Consider the following 24,309-nt stretch of genomic DNA (forward strand, 5'->3'; position numbering starts at 1 on the left):
CCGCCCTGTGGCTTGAAGAAGGATGTTTTGAGGTAATATGACATATGGCGTCATATCAAGGCAATGTATCGTTCGCAGAGACTGAATTCAAACACCCCTATTTTGTATTTCTTTCCCATATTTGATTTAACTGATAGTTTCCAAAATGCATACAGACACACATGATACCAGAAACCAAATTGATTCATTAACAATGTTGGACTGATTGGATCTTCCAGTCAAGATGTATATCTTAATTCAATTCCGAACAATTGAATCTCATATTGACGTCGTACAAACCATAATCACATATCTGATTTAATTGGGAACAATGTATCAATAATTAAATCTTATTGTATGAAGAAGAAATGAAGCAAAGAGGCCCTTATTCAACGTTCATGATTGGTCTAGAAATGGTTGAGTGCAACCCGCACAGTTCATATATATTTAAAGGCTAGTATGGATTAGGTCTTAAATAGTTTTGAGACGTAATTGACCCAATATTCTTCCTACATGTACCGTCAAATTATAATGAACTGTCCCAACTCGGTCTTAGATGCAAACGACTTCAGGGCATGATCAGCACGTCTTATTCTCAGCTAGGAATCGAATGAAACCATTTCTAGTCATGGACATCTTGACGCTGTTATCGGGTATTTTTCTATTTTCTAACTGTTGGTGCAGGACGCTTGGTCTATGTGGAACATGTGACATAACACCTCTAGTCGGATTTGAAAACAAGAGAGTTACGGGAGGAGTGATGTGGACGAATACTACCTTTACCAGTCTAACACAGTGTGCAGTTCGATGTGCCTTGTTCCCCACCATCAAGTCCTTTGGGTATAGCCAGAGTACAGGGGAATGTGTGGCCTACAACACACCAGCCACATCTCCCTACACTACAGAAACTGGTTTCAACATGTATTCATCTTGCCCACCAGGTAATTAATAATGGTCAAATGTCTATCGTGTAAGGTTTCATTTTCTAATTACCTTCTCCGTGAATTTTAATTATATTGTGCAATGTGCAAGTGCAAAGGTCAAAAGAGGACAACACTGATATTCAATCACTTGAACCAATCTTTAGAAGTCAAAAACGTCAGATTTGTTATGAAGATTATTATTATAATGTGAACCAAATAAAGAAGCAGACATGGGATTTGGTATTATCATGTCAAGTTATCTGTCTTAGAGAGCAAATACTTCTACAAGGCGGATCGATGAATGTGGTGCCAGTATGGACACTGGATGTGTTAATATCACTGGGTCACATATTCTTGATCACATCGATGCAGGAAAACGCCCAACAAACCATCCCATTCCTCTCATCCTTAACTTCAATGTGCCACAGATAAATGATTTATTAAATTCACCGACGATGTGATTGTTCTTCAGTCGACGGTGGTGTTAGTGCATGGGGCTCATGGGGCTCAAAGTCCTGCTCAGAAACATGTGGCAATCCTTCTCCTGGCATATTGACTCGGACTCGATCTTGCACCAATCCCTCCCCAGCGAACGGCGGCGCTTCCTGTACAGAGACACTCAGCGATACTAAAAGTGATACCTGTAATCTCATTGACTGTCCAGGTTTGTGGGATCTTAGTTTAACTAAATGAACTTTAAGAACAATATTATCAGGCTCATGATACATCTCTACTCTAATGACACTGGCGATAATTCACTTTTTACTGTACTGTATATATAGCAGACACGTTTGGAATTATTTGACAATGGTTTAAAAAAAGAAAGAAATTGTGAAACCTCCTATTCATATGTGGATCTGTGCATAAACATTCAGAGTGCCAAAACTATCCACAAGACAAGAGAGGGGTGACTTCAGCTTTCCCATAGCTATTTCCCTGTAATGTCAAACACTATTCGAACAGGTCCTACCTTTGATGTTCACATGTTTTAACTGTTGAGATACAATTGTTGCATGCTCTTTCCACAAAGGTTTTAAAATATTATTGTTCATAGGTTATTTGATCAGGTTCACAGCATTCCATGTCATAGAACAGCTTTCAAAAGTTGTAGTGTAGACATATGGAGGACATTTCTATAGGTATCAGTGACCAGACTAATATCCAATGCCATTCCAATACTACTTTGACCAGTGATATATGTTCCCGTGTTTGTTCAGGTCAAATCTTAAGTTTGGGTTTTTGACGTGTCACCGGTCGTGTGACGTGTCAATAATTACATTGATTTTATCAAAATGGGTTGATTAAGGATTTTGTTTTCCAAATGTTAATTTAGTGGACGGTGGTGTGAGCGCTTGGGGCTTATGGACTGTAGCAGCTTGTTCAGTAACTTGTGGACAGTTTGCCACATACACCGAGTCCCGAACTCGAACCTGCAGCAACCCGGCCCCAGCGCACGGTGGGAATAACTGCTCTGAGAATCTAGTTGAAATTACCCCCAAAAGTTGTCATCTCCCGAGTTGTCCAGGTATGTATGGTATTGATCGAAGTATTCTCGTATCTGTTTTGGTTTGTTTAGTTGTTTTTCGCCGCACTCAGCAATATTCCAGCTATATGACGGTGGTTGTCGTATCTGTTATTTCTACGAAGATTTACTTATTTAAAGGCAAGTCTAACATTGCAATATTATACTTTCCTCTTCCATTCTAAAAACAAACCTTGTTTTTTAATATTTGTTGGTAACTCATTTATATTTACTTGGAATTATCTTGAAACAGTTGACTTCACGCATGACGGAACGCCGTAAAGATCCGGGCTAGGATAGATCTTCAGCAACCCATGTTTGTCATAAGAGGCCACTAACGGGTGGTCAGTCTCGCTGACTTGGTTGATGCATGTCATCGATCCCAATTGCGTGGAGCGATGTGCATGACGTCAATCACTGGGATTTCTGGTCAAGACTCGATTATTTTACAGACCGCCGTCATTTAGCTGGAATATTGCTGAGTGCGGCGTTAAACAACAAACAAACAAATCTATTTTGAAAGAATTTATCTGCATCATCAAGGCTAAGTCATTTTGTGTGTGTGTGTGTGTGTGTGTGTGTGTGTGCGTGTTAAAAATGGAACATATATTTGAACTACCAACTACCCATTAACCAAATTTAATCACATTCTATGCATACATCGCCGGCTAATGGGAATAAATATGTCTGCTACTGTCATTATACAATCGGTTTTGAACCTTTTGACTAATTAAGATGTGGTGAGAACATGCACATGACGTTCCAGCTTCATTAGTCTAGTGGTTTCGGAAGAGATGATTTTACAGTGAGAGTAAATGTGGGATAGTGGGTGTATATCGAAAAGAAGGAATGACATAGAGGTCCAATACCATGTCAAGATTCACAACTAGGGCTCACGATTTTGGTGAGAACGTGTTAGGAAACAGTGTGAGTGAGCTCTCGCGCCGAATGTCCTGGGTTTAACGCATGTCTGCAATCATTATATCATGTAACCTGGATCTGCACGACGGCATTTCTTTATTCTGTGTAAAGTTAAGTAACCAGCAGAAGAACAAATGTGTTCTTGACGCCTTTTTATTTTTCGGCTTCCACCACAATTGAAAGATGTCAGCAAGAGGCATTTTTGTACATTTTTGTACATTTTTGTACACATTATCTTTTTAAATACAACCCCATTCCCTTTCGGCTTAATACAGAGCACCTACAAAACAGCACCTTGTAGGTCTTCGGCAACCCATGCTTGCCGGAAAAATCGTCATGCGTCATAACCCCGTGTGAGGACCGCTATCTGCGTACATTACATCTGCGCAACCGGTTCCTGACCGTGACGTCATCGGTCATGACGTTATGTCAGAGTTAGGTCGTCGGGCAGCAGACATTCGACCTAACCGACCATTCCTTCACCCGTCATCATCGACAGAACAGTTCGTTGGACCACACAGTACGGCGTTGGCAACGGCGTGATTGACACTTGGTACTGTTGATAAACGAAAGTGATTGACACTTGGTACTGTTGATAAACGAAAGTCAGCTCAACTTGTCCCATGCTTATAGTCGAGGGCGAGTTATGGACGTAGATGCGACAGATTTGCAGCGAACTGCATCCAGGAAGTCCATCCATTTGGTGGAAGAGGTACATGTATTATGGTTCGGGGAGGGATCAATGGCGATAGAAGCACACGTCTTGTTATCCATCATACGAGGCAACCTTTTCGCCCTGTTGCGGGTCCATTCTTTAGTCACCTGTCCCAGTGTGTTCTCCTCAAACAGGAAAACGCCAGACCCCTGACTTTCTGACCTGAAGTATCATAGCTATTTTTCTTTGGGCGTCTCTTTCCCCGGACCTATCATCCATAAAACACCATCGGGATCACTTATACCCGCACCACACCAAGCTCATCTCACTTGGAAACAACACCACCCAAATACGTCGCCTGAGCTGGAACAGACTGCTATCATTGATGAGACGACGAGTTGTTGCCAGAAGTGCTGCCCATTGAGGTCATTTAAGATATGGAAGTAGTGAGCTGCTGTTTTCATGAACATTATTTAATCTTCACATTTGTGGTAACGCACTGATATTGATTTGATTGGTTGATTTGTTTTTTAACGCCGCACTCAGCAATATTCCAGCTATATGACGGCGGTCTGTAAATAATCGAGTCAGGACCAGACAATCCAGTGATTAATATCATGAGCATCGATCCGCGCAATTGAGATCGATGACATGCATCAACCAAGTCAGCGAGCCTGACCACCCGATCCCGTTAGTCGCCTTGTACGACAGGCATAGTCACCTTTTACGGCAAGCATGGGTTGCTGAAGTCCTATCCTACCCCGGAATCTGCACGGGTCCAATGATATTGAAAATGGAGTCTCTTTCTGTCCCCTCCGAAATTTGATTGTACAATATCGGATTCTTTCTCAAGATGTATTTACATCAACGAATGACTTATACAATACAAGTGTTTGTATTGTAATGTCGGAGAATTCCGATTACTTTCTTTTGCTAGTCAGTTAAGACTATCAGCTATTAAATGGTCCATTTACTAATAATATTAACGCTCGCGGCTGAAATCCTTTGCTAAATGCTGACCCGGAATCTTCACGGGTCTCTCTTACACAGAGAGAACATAGACAGGGTATTGTCTTTAATTATAATAATCATAACCAGGGAAAAAATATTGTCAACGGTGTTTTAGAAATCTTTTAGAATTACTCTTTTTTCAACAAATCATTAACTTATGTATTGTTCTACGTTGTTTCAAATAAAATGCACATTATAATGCAACAAATCCTTTCGTTGACATGTATATATAAAACGTGAACACCAGAGAATAACCAGTCTGGATTATTCACAAAAACATATTCCATAGGGTGAGGAAGTTGGTGAGGAAATAAGAAAAAACACCAAAATTTATGGACAACAACTTCTGGTTTATTGCGTATAGCGACAATTCGATGCAGATTCTTACACTGTTATCAATCTTGAGTGACTGCAACCAAGTAAAGAGTGAGTGAGTGAGTTAAAATTTAAAGTCACATCGGCATTATTTCAGCCATATCGTGACTTGAGCAAGTTATGTATTTATATAACATATTAAGACCTGTCGTCGAAGGACAGTACAACAACTAGCAAAATATCACAGATTATAATTGTAAAACTAGTTATAGAATAATAAAATAATCACATTATAACAGACGACACAATATAAAAAAACGGGCTGTCGATCGCCAGCAACCAAAGTTAGGCCACCATGCTAGGGACCATGGTAACTTACGGTACTTCTGCAACCTACATGGTACCCCAGCAGGATTTACACCATCCCTCTGGCCACTGGCGATGATCAGAAAGAATAGCCAAAGAGTTAAAATCAACAAAAATACTACGCTTAAAATCACAGAGAAATGAAATGATACGTTGAATGATACCGGACTTATGTACCTTCCCAGACCAAGTGAAGAGAGGTCTATGCATATTATTACGTTGTGATGAGCAGATTAACATAAACAATAACGGGTAATAGAAAATAACAGCACACATAGGTACAGTAAGAATTACAAATAACACACAGATAATGAAGCCAGGTTGGTTGGTTGGTTTATTGTTTAACGCCGCACTCAGCTATGTTCCAGCTATATGACGGCGGTCTGTAAATAATCCGAGTCTGGACCAGACAATTCAGTGATTGATATCATGAGCATCGATCCATGCAATTGGGATCGATGACATGATATCCCGTTAGCCGCCTTTTACGACAACCATAGTCACCTTTTACGGCAAGCATAGGTTGCTGAAGACCTATTCTTTCCCGGATCTTCACGTGTACAGCGAGAATAAGGATAAATAGGATTAAACAGTTGTGACAAATTAAATGACACTAGTTACAAAAGTGTATTGATTGTCTAGCTCTTTATAGGCAAATGGGATGTAAAACCGTTAAAACATCAGTGTTATCAAAGCTTTGTGATGACGGATTTCTGTAGCTTTTAGGAGTTTTCTTTTAGTGACGTCCTGGTGTTTGGTTGAGAGGATTCGCACTTTGTCAAACTTAATTTGTTGGTTTGGGAATATTTGCTGGTGGTCTGAGAGGGTCGTCTGCTTTGGCCATAGTCCTCAAATTCAGTTTGACAAAGTCCAAATCCTCTCCACAATCAATTTTTGTAATTGCAGTACATTTCGGTTCCTGCAACGGCTCTGCTGACTGCACTGTTGTAAATACGACTTGTAATGATGGATGGTGTGTGTGTGATATTATGCACCAGTACTCAAGCGGCAGCTGTGTCCAAGGTAAGTTGAGTTCTAATTGTGCAACATGTATTGAAACAATAAATATCCTTCTCAAGTATCAGTGGAAGGCATTCTTCTTGGGCTCCTTTGTTGCAATGTATTTATTATGGTATGGCTCCCCTAAATCAAGCCAAACAATATTTCACCTAAATATCAAAACCATTTAGCCGTTTTGGTTTGGTTTGGTTTGTTGTTTAACGCCGCTCTCAGCAATATTCCAGCTATATGACGGCGCTCTGTAAATAATCGAGTGATTGATATCATGAGCATCGATCAGCGAGTCTGACCACCCGATCCCGTTAGTCGCCTATTACGACAAGCATTGTCAGCCGTTACGGCAAGCATGGGTTGCTGAAGACAGTCTTAATGACTCAACGTGCCACTTAACTTTGACTCAACTTAACAATCAAATGTATCAAAACTCTATCCTGGAGGTAAATGTGAACGAAGCATTCGCCAGCGAAAGAAACTCATAGTGAAATATTATCTTAATTAAATGAGACTAAAGAATGCGTATATTTGTACACTGCTGTAAGCAAGACTCAATAGAAATGAGCGATATTGATCTTAGAGATATTAATTAAATGAGACTAAAGAATGCGTGTATTTGTACACTGCTGTAAGCAAGACTAGTACTCAATAGAAATGAGCGAGAATATCCTCTCCATAATCATCGTACAATTCCTACTAAATTCTGGGGTAGAAAAGGTCTTCAGCAACCCATGCAGGTGACTAACGGGGTCGGGTGGTCAGACTCGCTGACTTGGTTAATACATGTCATCGATCCCACGCAATGACATTGATCAATGGATTGTCTGGTCCAGACTCGACTATATTACAGACCGCCGTCATATAGCTGGAATATTGCGGAGTGCGGCGTTAAACAACAAACCAACCAACCAATAATATCGTGAGCATGTGCTTTTGTAGCTCATAATGGCCCACAACATTGCTTAAAAAAATTCAAAATATGTTATATTTGGCTGGGTAAACTTTTCTGAAAATGTATCTTTTCTTGTTCAAATCATAAGATGTCATTGTTATTTGTTCTCAAGATTATGGGTGTCTTTTGCAGACGTATTAAACTGTTGAACACCTATCCAGGTGAGATACCTGGATAGTGTTATTACCTATTGTGTTTCCTTGGTGACACCTGAACGTGGGTCTCCATAAAATCTTATTCAAAGAGAGAGATGTTGCATGGCTCAGCAAAAGTGCCACCAAATCCGTGTCTAAAAAATGTACCATAGTAGTAGAATAAATACCATATGGACTCTCAAAACCGAAAGATGTTTGTTTGTTGTTTAATCCTGCACTCCGAAATATTACAGCTATATGTCGGCGGTCTGTAAGTAATCGAGTCTGGGTCAGACAATCCTGTGATTGGCGTCATACACATCGATCTAGGCAATTGTGTTGGTTGGTTGTTTGTTTAACGCCGCACTCAGCAATATTCCAGCTATATGACGGCGGTCTGGACCAGACAATCCAGTGATTAATTTCATGAGCATCGATCCACGCAATTGGAATCAATGACATTTATCAACCAAGTCAGCGAGCCTGAACACCCGATCCCGATAGTCGCCTTTTACGACAAGCATAGTCGCCTTTTACGGCAAGCATGGGTTGCTGAAGACCCATTCTACCCCGGATCTTCGCGGGCCTAGGCAATTGGGAGACGATGACATGCATCAACCAAGTTAGCAAGCCTGACCACCCGATCCCGTTAGTCAAGCATAGTCGCCTTTTACAGCAGGCATGTGATAAAACGTTGCTGAAGATCTATTTTACCCCGGGCCTTCAAGGCTCTAAAAACCAAATGATATGCTCACTTGAATTTTTAAAATCTCAGAAAAGAACAAAGTTAAATTCTGTGAAGCAATTATCCCAAATAAAAATCTTAAGGAAACTGCATTCCTTGATCCTTGTAACAAAACACGTGAATATGGCCAAGACGTTGAACGTAAGCTTGAGGTATATACATGTAGGTGATCTGATATCGTTCAACAAAGGGCACATAGCAGATTTTAAAGGTGAGATGACTTCTTTCCTAAACATCATTCTTATATTTCCCAAAGATGTTATCGACGAGAAGTCAGAGAGTTCACATATTGTTTTCTCAGTAAACTCAGTAAACTTCAGATGGCATTTGCTTTAATTTTTGACAATCTGGAAATCTGGACGATGGAAATATACTCAACAACAAAACTTCCTGTGACACCAATATTTTAGTGTATTTTTCCAACAAGTAAAGTTTGGTTTTCAATATTGTAGCACATGTTTGGAATCAAGTCACTAAAACGCAACTGCTACAGAAAAGCATGCAATCCATGATTTTTATGCAAGCCCCATGCATTTCACTACCCAAGAATTGGTATAATAACATGTGCGTTAACGGGATTTCATATGTATTGTTTAGCATCGTGCTGACAACAACCACTCAGAAAAACAACAAAATAACGCAATTATTCAACATTATGAAATGCCACGCCAGTCCGAAAATGAGCGTCTGCGAGCCATTGCTATGCTTGAAGCAAGATCGAGTCAACGTTATGTTACAAAACAATTTAACGTCCACAGAAACACCATTTGGTGTTTATTGCAACGTTGGCAACAGACGAATGCAGTCAGAGAACATCGGAAAGACGGCCCATTTTGACAGGAAACCACCGTGAAGCACGTCTACAGTGGTGCAGACAGCGTCTACGCTGGACGGCCATGCAGTGGGGACAAGTCTCGTTTTCACCTCAGCCACAGCGATGGACGGGTTCGAGTATACCGACGTCGAGGTGAACGTTACGTCAAGCAATGCGTCATGGAAGGAGATCGGTTCGGGGGCGGCAGCGTAATGATATGAGGTGGGATTACAGGAAGATAGAGAACCCATTTGATAGTGGTGGAGGAAAATCTCAATGGACAGCGCTACCGCGACGAGATCATTGGCCATGTTGTTCTACTGTTTTTGCGTCGTCATGACCCTGGCATTACCTTTCAACATGACAACGCCCGGCCTCATATTGTTCGACTTCTTCAAGATTCTCTTCAACAAAACAACGTGATTGTCTTTCCCTGTCGGATGGCTCCCCTGATCTCTCACCACTTGGGCACATGTGGGATGAGATGGATTGGCGCCTTCGACGTCAACCAAGTGTTCCACAGACACTCCAGGAACTTCGAAACATGCTCCAGCAGATATGGACAGATACCCCACAGAACTTTCTGCGACGCCTGGTCCATTCCATTAGACGAAGATGTGTTGCTTGCATCGCAACCAAAGGTGGACAAACACGCTATTGATTTGTAAATCGACATTTTGGCATGTTCATGTTTTTTTTTTTTTATGAAATCACGCATTTTCTGAAGTCAGTATGGCAAATTAAAACCATTTGAACACTTACAGGAGTCTTTTATCTGTTGCAAACCGAAATTGTTTCCAGATATCGTAAAAAACATAATTTTGCATTAAATCTTCTTCAGTGTCACAGGAACTTTTGTTGTTCAGTATATATCAAATGGTCACAGCGAAATGTTTCGGATTTTCACTGGTGTCAAGTTTGGTAAAAAAAAGATGATAAAAATTGCAGACATCGTTTTCAGAATACATTTTCTTTCAGGGTGTGCTACATATGGTTCGGATTTCACAACATTCATTTATATGGTCTTGAACGGATACAACACCAGGCTCATCAGGAACGTCACAACGATAGAGGCATGTATGTCTGCATGCATTGCAGAAACAGGTTTCATGTGTATTACAGCAGATTACCAATATCTGTCGTCTGACTGCTACTTGAGTAGTTCAGCTACCTATGAGGTTCCATTAAGCCGCATTAGGAGCCACATCTATTACCATGAATTTATCCGCAATTGTGCTTAAGATCCTTTTGATCACTGGTTCCACATTCTTTGTTTCATTATCTAAAAAGCAAATATTAAACGTATTTACCTGCCTCCATGATTTCATCCTTGAAATAAGTTGTGTTAAGAATATGTTCAAAAAATTTCAGCAATATGTTCCACAATGCCCTGGTTAGAGAAGAAATTATTGAAAGAGATTCAGGATCGGTCTTGCAATCATGATTGGTTGCTTTGTTGTTTTACGCCGCACTCAGCAATATTCCAGCTATATGACGGCGGTCTGTAAACAATCGAGTCTGGACCAGACAATCCAGTGATTGATATCATGAGCATCGAATCACGCAATTGGGATCGATGACATGCTTCAACCAAGTCGGCGAGCCTGACCACTCGATCCCTTAAGTCGCCTCTTACGACAAGCATGGATTGCTGAAGACATATTCTACCCTTGATCTTCACGTGTCCTTGCCATCGGGACTTATGGCGACTTTTTGTCACCTCTGATGTGAACAAGCATGACTCTATGTCACACTTGCCATGGTCGTAAGAAGTTTGGCAGGGAATAGTCAGACTGTGGAAGTTTTTTTGTTTGTTGTTTGACGCCTTACTCAGCAATATTCCAGCTATTTGTGGAAGTATGAATTCCCACATAAGATGAAATGACACTTTATTTGTGTCTATTACTAACAGCAGAGCTTATGGTACTTGATATGATTGGTTTGGCTGCATGGTTTGTTGTCTAACGCTGCACTCCGCAATATTCCAGCTATTATATATGACGACGTTATTTAATGTTCGCAGATAGCTGTCGTGACGAGTGGTTTCTCTTAGGGTGTTCTGGTTTAACGCCGCACTCAGCAATATTTCAGCTATATGATGGCGGTCTAAATAATCGAGACTGGACCAGACAATCCAGTGATTGATATCATGAGCATTGATATACGCTATTTGGATCGATGACATGCATCGACAAAGCCAGCGAGCCTGACCACCCAGTCCCCTTAGTCCCCTTTTACGACAAGCATGGGTTGTTGAAGACCTATTCTACCCGGATCTTCACGGATTTAACTTTGACAATATTCTCATTTTCTTCGTTTTTATCCCCCGCCCAGCATAACTCATCAAACTTTGGAGGTCTGTCCAGTACATGCTGAACTGGTGCCTTTTGCTATTGAGAAAATTTAGAAATTCTTATTTTTCACGTTTCCATGGCAACAAGATGGACTTAGGTTCTGTGAGGGTAGGGTTCGTTTCCGGAGCATAACTCATAAACCGTTCAATATTTTTTCATGAAACTTTGCAGGTTTTTCAGGTACATGCTGAACTGGTGCCTTTTGCTATGTAGAAATGTTTCCATGGAAGCAAGATGGACTAAGGTTCCAAACTACTTTTTTTTACAATTTCCATGACAAGTTCCACCTTGGTTAAAAAAGGTTAGGCTTTGTTTAGATTTAATTATGTCATAAATTCTGCAACAGGGGCGGGGGATATAGCCACGTTAGTAGCAAACTCTTGTTATAATTACAAAAACATCAATTCATACGCACAGTAAGCATGGAAATATACGCATGGCAGCTGACATCAATTCTCCGTCTGTAACCTCGACTTGTAAATATTGATTAATTAATTTCCATCCTTTCTCAGCGATACGAACGGAGGAAATAAAGATTATTCTTTCATTGACGCATTCATTCATGCTATTTACTCGATAGCCCCGTGGAATGCTCTTGCAAATTGTGCGAGTGGGCGGTGCTGCTGGTACGTCGACACTGGTGTCATCATTGATTTTCAGTGATACTTTCATATAATTTTCACCACTATTTTGCTTTTTTCGCCAATATATTCTGTTTTGGTGTTTTTTTCTCAGGCGTTGACGTTTTATATTTACTGTGCCTTAGTATTGTTTATGAATGTGCTTACTTATTTCGTAAAAAATGAAATAAACGCATTGTTTATTTTTTTCGTCACGTGACGTATGTAGTTAACAGAGAGTAATGTCTAATCCTAGAACTGACATTTAAAAATTGATAGCTCACCAGGATCAGAGATCAAAGTGTGCTTATGGCATGGTGCGTTGTCCGTCAGTGGGCTCGCACCTATCTTCTGTACTGCCTGAAGGGATCAAGCTAACACGTAAGGAGAAAGTCAAGCACCATGGTGGGATTCACATATGGTCAGGCAATTGAAATCTAAGAACACGTAAGACTCCTTAAGCTTTATCAAATGCCTTGCTACTTTACATGAATGATTGTTACCATAACACTGATGTAAGATTATATGGATATCATGATAAGAATTGGCTCACTTTGACTGTGCCTGGTGAGCAACAGTACCTTGTCGCTATTTGTAAAATCAATACTTTGTAGGTATTTATCTAAATACATATCATTGTGAATGACGATCGAATGACTCATTGTTGCCTGCATGTAATTTTCAAAATTGGTCAATCGGTCAATGACGATGGAATGACTCATTGTTGCCTGCATCTAATTTTCAACATTGGTCAATCGGTAAATGAAAAGTACTTTTGCTGTAATATTTCATATACAAACATGAACAGGTAAAATATGTTTTTTGTTGTGTGTTTAGTATGTCACGCGGCGATAATGTCTTACATTGTGACAACTTTGAATTAACATTCCTAAACTTGTGTTTTAGGTGATTGCATCCTGTGACCTTTTGACGAGTTTAATGGTTTTTGAGATCTTCAGCCATGGGATAATTACCAAATTAGTTTTTTGTTTGTTTGTTGCTTAACGCCGCACTCAGCTATATTCCAGTATATGACGGCGGTCTGTAAATGGTCGAGACATGAGCGTCGATCTACGCAATCGTGATAGGATGCGATGCATCAACCAAGTCAGGGTGCCTCACCACCCGATCCCGTTAGTCGCCTTTTATGACAAGCATAGTAGCCCTTTACGGAAAGTATGGATTCTAGCACGGGTCTTTCGCAATATGTACTTCGCCTTGACATGTCACCCTTAAGTGTTGCCACATTTGTGATTAAAATAGTTTTGCACATTATTGCATTGGTTTGTTAAGTATGTTAAAGTGACAGCCTCCGTGGTGTAGTAGATGGAGCCTCTGCCCGGACATGCCCGGACACACACACACACACAAGCATGCACGTCTCTAAATAAGGGCAATAATCTTTAACGTGACGGTAACCGCTTATCACATAATCTGACCTTTGCTTCCTAATATGGAGAGGGGTTGCGTAGTTTAACTTTTTTTGACATTACATGAAACTGATGAGTTTTCATTTGCTTCCTCTAAAGCAACAACATTCCGTCTGGCATTTAACACCGGAAAGAGCATGTCATTATATCCAAAGTGAAACTTGCCAGTTGGTGCCATATGGTATTTGTTTTATTGAAATGCTTCATTGTATTTTTGGCTTTGGGTTAATCCATTTAATCAAATGCACTCAAAAGTACATACATGTACTGTTTGCCTTATTGATACACGCGGTGGGGGTAAAAAGACACGCAGTCAACCAAACAACGATCCTTTTACGACCAGCATACATTGATGGGGACCTTATTCACACCAGAATCACCACGGAGTCACGATTTATCTGAAAATGAAGCATTTGTGTTGTCATGTGATAATTGTACTCTATTCTTGATTTCAATGAGAAGGTAGCGCAGCTCGCGATCGCTGATTGGTCCTCAGCAAAGAGTGACTCCATTCATAAAAACGGTTATACACTATTCACAAAGGGTGTATTTTTGAAATGTTGAACACGCATCGTAAGAGCTGCTACTTAAGTACAAAAGGTCTTCAGCAATCCATGCTTGCCGTAAAAGGCGACTAACAGGATCGGGTGTTCAGCCTCGCTGACTTGGTTAATGCATTTCATCGGTTCTAATTGCGTGGATCGATGTCATGATGTCAATCACTGGATTGCCTGGTCCATACTTCATTATTTACATACCGCTGTCATGTAGCATATTAGGAATAATGCTGAATGAGGCGGTAAACAAACAAGCAAACAAACAAATGTATCTGAACAGTAGATGTTATTTAAATTGTCTTTAGTTGACGGCCTGGAACAGCTTGCCCTCAGACACTCAAAACAAATATAAGAATAGCTTATTCCTGGTACAATCATTTTTCAGATTGAATTAATTCTATCAATCATTGTGTATTAAAATCATTGGATGTATTTAAAACTGTCGGGAGCAATGATAAAATGATTGACTGAACATTTAAACACTCAAGGTAGCATTTCCACTAAATTGTTTGTTTGTTTGATGTTCAACACAGTTTGGGAAATACGTATAGTTTGCACAATCCCATACCAATTATCAATATGTCTTCCATATTTCAGATGAGGTTCAATCTTTCGATGAAAAAAGCACGTTTTCTATTGCGACATAGCAAACGAAAAAACTATTCACAACTACTGAACGTTTTCGACTACTGACATTGTAGTTGAATACAGTAATGGTTACCAACCACATGTCTGTTAGTTGTCTTCATCTGCTTAGTGGCCTCAAGCTATTCTAACTGTAACCTCACACGCTATCAACAATATTTGAATGATTGAACCTCTACATTTGGGTAAACATACTCAAAGATGCATGTAGGATACTCAATCATTCGCATAAATTCAATGTGATCAACAAATATCAATATTTATCTCTTGGCGAGTTTTAATATTAATGTTGATTGTTATTGTCTGTATCTACTCGTATCATATAGGAATGGGTGCCGTCCATCACATTTCGTTTCCGTAGCAGATGAGGTGAGGTGAAATGGGGTTTAACGTCGCGTCCAAGATGATTGCACTTATATAGCGACGTGCATGCACGTGTGTGTGTGTGTGTGTGTGTGTGTGTGTGTGTGGCTGCTAGTACTAGCCCGGACTGATGCCGATTTATAGTGCTAGCTCACTGAGATACCATGCCGCAGTTTAATAACATGAATACCCCACTCAGACACAGTATACTGACTCCGAGCCGACCAGTCCTTGTTTTAGCCCCTTAATACCGAGCGCCAGACAGGGTAACAACAAGTACCATCTTTTAACGTCTTTTGGTATGACGCGGTCGGGGATCGAACCCCGGGCCTTCCTCTCTCCGGGCGGACGCTCTACCACTAGACCACGGAGACGGTCCTTTCGTAGCAGAACACAAAAACCATGAGATATATCTTAACCATTGGTTTCCCTGGCAACGACTTTGACTTCGACTGAAAATGGCGGTAGTGCTTGTTTCCGGAGCAGATCTTGAAAACAGTACAGTATTCTGTCATGGCTGAAAGAAAACAGTATCCAGGAACTTTAGCATGGGGCCTCACAATCCAAAAGTCTCAAGGTAGCACCTGTGAGCAGACAATTACACAAGGAAGTAAATTTAAAGCCCAGCCTGGTCAAGTGTATACGATGCTCAGTAGGGTCAAATCAAGGAAAGGTCCAAACCTTGAAGGTTTTGCTTAACACCAAATTGTAGTAAACAAAAAAACATTGGAGGAGATGACTAGATTGCGAAATGAAAAACTGTTCACATGGACACCCGCTATCGAGAACATTCATGGTGATGGTCTCAAGGTGGCTTACTTGAATGTCGAGAACATTCATGGTGATGGTCTCAAGGTGGCTCACTTGAATGTCGAGAACATTCATGGTGATGGTCACAAGGTGGCTCACTTGAATGTTCGACCCGTGAAGATCCGGGGTAGAATAGGTCTTCAACAACCCATACTTGCAGTAAAAGGCGACTATGCTTGTCGTAAAAGGCGACTAACAGGATCGGGTGGTCAGGCTCGCTGACTTGGTTGATGCATGTCATCGATCCCAATTGTGTGGATCGATGCTCATGATATCAATCACTGGATTGTCTGGTCCAGAATATTATTTACAGACCGCCGTCATATAGCTGGAAGATTGTTGAGTGCGGCGTTAAACAACAAACAAACCAACAAAAAAATTGAATGTTCGATCCCTCAGTGGTCACGTGAAGAAGGATAAGTTTGTTGGTGTACATGTTGTTGTGTGTTTTACAGAAACACACATCAATGATTACAGTGAATGAGATCTGCCAAAATATCAAGTCTACCCAGGAGACGCTGTGTATGTTTCAACAAGTTTCAAGAACAGTGTCCAGCTATGTGATGTAATCTCGCAGTATTGATTACGTTTCTTTTCTTGTGGGCAAGTTCTGCATTGCTTGTGTGTATGTTCCCCCAAAAGTGTCATGGACACGGTTGTCGCATATTTACAAACTTCATGCAGAAACTTCAGGATCTCACCAAGCAGCATGAATGTGAACATGTCCTAGTATTGGGGATTTCAACTGTGATCTGAGTGCAAAACAGCAACTTGAAGATTTCTTTAATGTGCGGAAAATGACCCAAATCATTCATTCTCCCAACACGCTGTTTTGGAGCCACACTGGACTTCCTGTTTGCTGATCATGCCAGTGCTGTAGCATTCCAGTCTACTGCTCAGATCATCAGATGATTGGTGCTGTACATCTCAGTAACCTCATGGTGAACCCTGATATTATTGATCTCTAAGTAAAGTAAGAACTCCCTTACTTCTTTGTTAATTGTTAAAGTAATAACACAACTCATTACAAATACAAGAGTGTAACTGCATCTTAAACCTACTCAACTCCAATCCTGTATATATTCTGGTCAACCATACTCTGTACTTCACTTGCTTGATAACGGTGTTAGAAGCTACACGTGTTCATTTGATAATTGGCTAAATAAATCAATAACTAAAATTGTTAGTGGCTATATCCTTGAAGGTGGTTAAAGTAGTTTAAAATTATTGTCCCCCTGAGAGGGTATGTAAGACCACGTCTTTCAAAGTATGTTTATTTCTGCCACGTTTTTAATCGTAGTATATATGTTCCTTAAATCTGGCTAAAATTGTCATTAATCGCCAACAGCGGAAGGGATGATGTTAATCCGGCTGGGGTCCATGTAGGTAGCAAAAGTACTGTAAGTCCCTATGAACCCTATAGCTAGCATGGTGATCTGCCTTCAACTGCTGGCGATCTTTAGCCCATGTTTATAATTGTACCGTTACTTATTGTGATATGGTTGTGTACTAGTTTAAAAATAAAAATCTCTGATACTCTAGTAATTTTACTGTCCATCGATGACAGGTTTATATTTAATTTACATAAATGTATTAAAAATGTAAAACTTCCCGTCACGATATGGCTGAAATATTGACCATGTGACGTAAAGCATTAACTCACTCACTCACTCACTCACTCACTCACTCAGACGTCGCTGCTATATAGCTAATTGTAATATATATGTCTCATCCTCACTCATAACAAATACAAGTACGTAATCTATCATAAATTGCAGATTTTCAAAAATACAAAACTTATAGTGTTTATTGCCATTGTAATGGATGGTTGGTTTGTTGTTTATTTAACGCCGCACCAGCAATATTCCAGTTATATGACGGCGGTCTGTAAATAATTGAGTCTGGACCAGACAATCAAGTGATTGACATGATGCGCATTGATCCACGCAATTGGGATCGATGACATGCATAAACTAAGTCAGCGAGCCTGACCACCCGATCCCGTTAGTCGCCTCTTAGGACAAGCATAGTCGCCTTTTATGGCAAGCATGCGTTGCTTGAGACCTTTTCTACCCCGGATCTTTACGGGTCAATAAAACAATGTACTGTCGTAGGTACCATCACCTTAGTATACAACAGGACCACTATTGTCAGAAGTCCACAGCCATACGGGATGACCACTGCGTAAACGCTTTAAATTGTCTAACATTTTACTGATTTTACATACGCTTCTTCGGACTGTTAGATTTTAATAAAATCAGGGTGACAAACTTTAACTGCATGCTCTTTGGGATATATTTCTGTGAACTCTCATGAACTCACCCTTGCTGTTTTGTTGTAAACCACGATGCTCTGTTGTAAGATCAAGGTAAGTGCTGTTCTCGCGATCGGGATACAGTCCGGCTAGCTATGCAGGTTCGATTTGGTATTTAAGCGTCTGTGTGCTTGTTGTTAAACGCCACACTTAGCAATATTCCAGCTACATGCACATGGCGGCTCTTACCTTCTGAGGACCTGGCATGATCACCTCTATTTGAAGGGATTCTTATGCTCATGTTAAAGTCGGAATTGTAAATTGACACTGCGTTTAGCAGAGGTGTCCGATGCAATTCCCTATGTTGACTAGTACTATATGTTCCATGCTGTTTTCGGGTGAACAATTGACTTGCCTGTACATGTGTTCGTGACAGGTGCTCAAAAGGAACATGAAGGCGTGCTTTTCGCAAATAAACTCGCAGTCTACCAAGTCCAAGGAAATTAAAGTTCTTCAAACTACTATCAGGATCCCTGTAGCCAAAGGACGCTACTGCTATATATTGTTGTTTGTTTAACAGCAATATTCCAGCTATGTGACGGCGGTTTTGATAATAATCTAATCTGGACCAGACAATCCTGTCATTAACAACATGGGCATCGATCCACGCAATTGGGATCGATGACATGCATCAACCAAGTCAGCGAGCCTGACCACCCTGAAAAAGAGGTCATCTTGATATCTTCAGCAACGAGAAGAAAGAACAAGTTGGTGGGAATGACCAGGGGAGAATATTCAAACATTGCCATTCTGTGTACTTTTTTAGAACATTAATCAATGAATAATATGACAATACACCATGCTCGCTTACTTGGTTGATTCATGTCATCGTATCCCAATTGTGTGGATCGATATGCATGACGTCTATCACTGGATTGACTGGTCCAGACTCAATTATTTTCAGACCGCCGTCATATAGCTGGAATATTGCTGCGGCGTTGAACAGCAAACACTTATTTATGAAACATGTTCTAATGCCAATATCACTAAGCTTGCACTTCCCATGAAAATGAGTAAAGAGCAGGTAAAATATCCCAACTATGGGATAAGAACAACCTCACTGTTCCAGCTCAAAGCGAAATCTATTTATACTTGTCTGAATAAAACTTCTACAATAAATAAGTATGGTTTAACGCCGCCTTTAGCAATATTCCAGAAATATCACGTCGGGGAACACCAGAAATGGGCTTCACACACATAATCAATGTACATTCACATGATGTAAATGATTCGTCCAATTATATAACTCCAACATTAACTCCAAAACCACCATATAAAATTCATAGTTCTCACTCTCAATGTATAACCCATTAGTTAGTTTGTTTGTTTGTTGTTTTACGCCGCTCCCAGCAATATTCAGCTATATGACTTTTGTCTGTAAATAATCGAGCCTGGACCAGACAATCCAGTGATAGATATCATGAGCGCTTGATCCAAGCAATTGCCATGCATCAACCAAGTCAGCGAGCCTGACCACCCAATCCTGTTAGTCGCCTATTACGGCAAACATGTGTAACCCATTAGAATGGATCACTTAATTTTTTTCCCCAAGGGGGTTGGTTACAAGTAATCATCACGTTTTGGTTTGACAATATGCCACAACATAAATTAAAACTGTATATGCCAAACTCTAGAAACATGTTCTTAAGCAAATATTTCACAGGAAATCAAACAATAATTACATGTTTTCTTACACATCTTGTGACAACGCATCTACAATAACCATGTATTTTGTAAAATAACTTGCAAATTAAAAAAACATAACTTTACATAAAATACTTTGAAATAGCTTCTTCATAGGCTTAACATTTATTTGATTCATATATGAAGAGTGAAATCTCCCCATAAATATGTCACTATGTAGAATCACTGAGCGGCAGATTTGGTTGGTTGATTGGTTGGTTGGTTGTTTAACGCCGCACTCAGAAATATTCCAGCTATATATGACGGCGGTCTGTAAATAATCGAGTCTGGAACAGACAATCCAGTGATCGATATCATGAGCATCGATGACACGCAATTAGGATCGATGACATGCATCAACCAAGTCAGCGAGCCTGACCACCCGATCCCGTTAGTCGCCTTTTACGACCAGCATAGTCACCTTTTACGGCAAGCATGGGCTGCTGAAGACCTATTCTACCCCGAGACGACTCGTGGTGATAATGAACATTTGGTGCGGCACCTCCGGTGCAACTAACTCAGAGCAAACCTCTAAAAAAAGAGACCATTATAACACCTACCAAGCTGCATTTTCGGAGCTTGTCATCTATGCTCACCGCCCAAAAAGGAATGAACCATAGAAACATGGAGAGGCGAATCGACGTTAAGAGGAGATGTTTCCAATGTGTACCAATTAATGACAAAACTAACAATCAGTCTTGTGTTACCACAAAGTGACTTAAGTTTATTCTAATCACAATATGCTGCACATGATTTCGAAACTTAACACGCTATTCCTGCACGAGACAAATATCTATGACGGCACATGGGATGCGTTCATGAGCATCAGTTCACACATCAAAGTTCATTTGTGCTCCGAACAAATTTAATATCTCTTGAAAATACGTAAGTCTTCTATATTAACCATTGTATGTATGTTTGTTTGTTTGTTTTTGTTTAACTCCGCACTCAGCAGAGTGTAGATAATCGAGTCTGGACCAGACAATCAAGTGATTGACATGAGAATCGATCCTCGCAATTGATTGGTTGGTTGTTTAACGCCGCATTCAGCATTATTCCAGCTATATGACGGCGGTCTGTAAATATTCGAATCTGGACCAGACAATCCAGTGATTGATATCATGAGCATCGATTCACGCAATTGGGATCGATGACATGCATAAACCAAGTCAGCGAGGCTGAACACCCGATCCCGTTAGTCGCCTCTTTCGGCAAGCGTGGGTTGCGGAAGACTTATTTTATCCCGGATCTTCATCGGTCCCACGCAATTGAGATACGATGACATGCATCAACTAATTCAGCGAGCATGACCACCCGATCCCCTTAGTCGCCTCTTACGGCAAGCATAGTCGCCTTTTAGAAACAAATGATCATGTTTATGTTATCCTTGCTTTCTAAAGTATGAACTTATGTTTTGGATAGTATTTGCTAAATAACAGGTACTGACAAGGTGAGACAGAAGTCTGTCACGTGGTAACATTAGACGCTTACATATATCCGAGTTGGTCGATTATTGATCGTCCGGTATTACCTAGTTAATATTTCACATGGAAACGTCTTGTAATTCAGTGAAGCATGAGCACCTTAAGGGTATGTCGCAGAACTTTTGTTCAGCTTCATAAACAAACCATAAACATGAGTTATTGTTTTCACTCTTGTAAGGCGGATATGCAGTCTCTACAGACTTGCCACAAAGAAGGCCATCTTCGTGAAATCAATTAGATACACGCTGGGGCGTGATAGTCTCCATAGATATAGTCATAAGAATAAACACTGTGCCGCATTAACCGTAGACTTAGATATTACAAAACTGTCTCCCGATCTCAAGAACTGTCCCGATAATAACACAATAGACTAATTGAACGGTACAAGCGACTCTGCTTGTCGTAAGAGGCGACTAACAGGATCGGGTAGTCAGGTTCGCTGACTTGGTTTCTGCATGTTAGCGATCCCAATTGAGTGGATCGATGCTCATGATGTCAATCACTGGATTGTATGGTCCAGACTCGATTATTTACAGACCGCCGTCATGTAGCGGGACTATCTTCTATAATAATCTTCACGGGTCTTCCATATTTTGTGGAGCAAGGTTTAGGAGTGTATGCTTACGCCTTCATCGGATGTGAATTCATCACGGTGACGAAGTAAGCACATACTCCGAACGTTGTGTTGCTCATAATAAAGAGTGAGTGAGTGAGTGAGTTGGGTTTAACGCCGCTGTAAACAGTATTCCAGTTATATCGCGGCTTGTCAGCATAATGTGGGAGGAAAGCCCGAAGTAAAGCAGGTCTCGGACGTTTACCACTTCGGTGAAACCCACGAGCACGGGTATGGTGCTGACAAACCTAGAAACATGATCGGGGCGAACCGGGATTCGAACCCGCAATCATAGGTTTCTGGCGTGCCCAAGGGACGCAACTCTGCACAGCGAATCGCGGCGCCTTAGACGACTGGGTCATAGTAAAGAAGTTGGCAGTCTTGGATTTTTTATGTTTCTATCACTGGCTCAGTTTCGTGTGCCCTTAAGCGACCACAAATTGCTGATTGTGGGTTCGCAACTTCTCAGAAATCGTCTGTGTTGTTTATTTACGCTACTCTGCGTGTAACAAACAAACAAACAAACATATGTACGCCTTGGTTCACCGTGTCCAGTTTAAATCAATGTAAACTAGATTGTAATTTGAGTGAGAGAGTATGGTTTTACGCCGCTTTTACCAATATTCCAGCAATATCACGGCGGAGGACACCAGAAATGGGCTTTGACACATTGTACCCATATAGGGAATCGAATTCGGGTCATCGCCGTGACGAGCGAACGCTTTAACCACTATGCTACCCGACCGCCTCCCAATTGTAATTGTAACGTTCCACAAATATTACATATCGAGTTAGCAAAAACCATCTCTGATGGAAGGAAATAGCTCGATAACAGTTAAAGAGTAGCAGAGCTCTTGTGCCCGGTCTATATTTAGTAATTAGTTAACGGTGTTGGTTGCGAAATATATAGCATTTAGTTATTGGTTAATGAAACAAGACCCGCAAACAGGTAGGTAGGTAGGTACGTACGTAGGGTGGCTTTGGTTATTTGTTGTTTAACGTCGCACTCAGCAATAGGTTCAGCTGTCTGATGGCGGCCTGAAAGGTATACATGTACAAGTTAATCTACCGAGCCTGACTGTGTGTGTATGTTCGTCGAGGCGGGGTTAAAGATTTATGTATTTCTAAAGGCGTCAACCACATAACCCTTGAAACTGATCAATGTTATTGACGTGTTTATCAACTGTAACCGCTGTTTGCACAAAGACACTTCATGACGAAGCAATTTAACATAGCGAGACAAAGGCAAAGATGTCCACTTTACAGTTACCGAATGTATAAGACAGTTATCATCATGGCCACATGTCGATCACAAAATATTCAATTCTTCTAGTCCTCAGGTAATGTCTTCTAGTCCTTACAGGTCATGTTTCCAGAGTGAAATTTGCCAGGCTATCAATTACCCTACGTACTTTAATCACATTTGTTAATTTCGATTACAGGTTATAAAAGCACTCTGAAAATTAGTTATCTGTCTGCGTGTATTGTTCAGTGCGCAGTTTCATTTCAGAACAATAATCGATTGACACTCAAGTACGCCTAAAACTATATTTGTGGAGTGTTCACTCATCACTTAAATAATGAATATGTCCTAATAGAACATACTACTAACAGACAGGAGACAAGAGTAAGTGAAAAAGTTGGGTTTAACGCCGCTTTCAACAGTGTTTCAGTAAAATCACGGCGTGTCAGCTTGATACGGGGGGAAAGCCCGAAGTGATACCCGTGAAGATCCGGGGTAGAAGAGGTATTCAGCTGCGTCCCATGCTGGCCGTAAAAGGCGACTATGCTTGACGTAAGAGGCGGCTGATGAGATCAGGTGGTCTGGCTCGCTGACCTGGTTGACGCATGTCATCGTATCCAAATTGCAAGCAACCCATTCTTGCCTTAAAAGGCGACTTTGCTTGTCGTAAAAGGCGACTAACGGGATCGGGTGGTCAGGCTCCTGTTAGTCGTCTCTTACGTCAAGCATGGGTTGCTGAAGACTCATATCGCTGGAATATTGCTGAGTGCGGCGTTAAAAAAACCCAACAACAACATAATGTTGATCTCTCATATAATGAATGAACGACTCGTGGTCGTTGT

The 24,309-nt window shown here is 40.7% G+C and overlaps 1 protein-coding gene across 1 annotated transcript; it reads left to right on the forward strand.

Moving 5' to 3' along the window:
* The first annotated feature begins 535 nt into the window (after positions 1 to 535).
* Positions 536 to 10,592, forward strand: LOC139461843 (uncharacterized). The gene is made up of 5 exons (XM_071243321.1): positions 536 to 920; positions 1,375 to 1,566; positions 2,236 to 2,427; positions 6,599 to 6,715; positions 10,330 to 10,592. Exons 1-5 carry the CDS (start codon positions 536 to 538, stop codon positions 10,590 to 10,592), a joined length of 1,149 nt encoding a protein of 382 aa, XP_071099422.1.
* Positions 10,593 to 24,309: the final 13,717 nt, after the last annotated feature.

The sequence above is a fragment of the Haliotis cracherodii genome, unplaced genomic scaffold, assembly GCF_022045235.1.
Source record: "Haliotis cracherodii isolate W230 unplaced genomic scaffold, xgHalCrac1.p SCAF_15, whole genome shotgun sequence".
Taxonomy (NCBI): Eukaryota; Metazoa; Mollusca; class Gastropoda; order Lepetellida; family Haliotidae; genus Haliotis; species Haliotis cracherodii.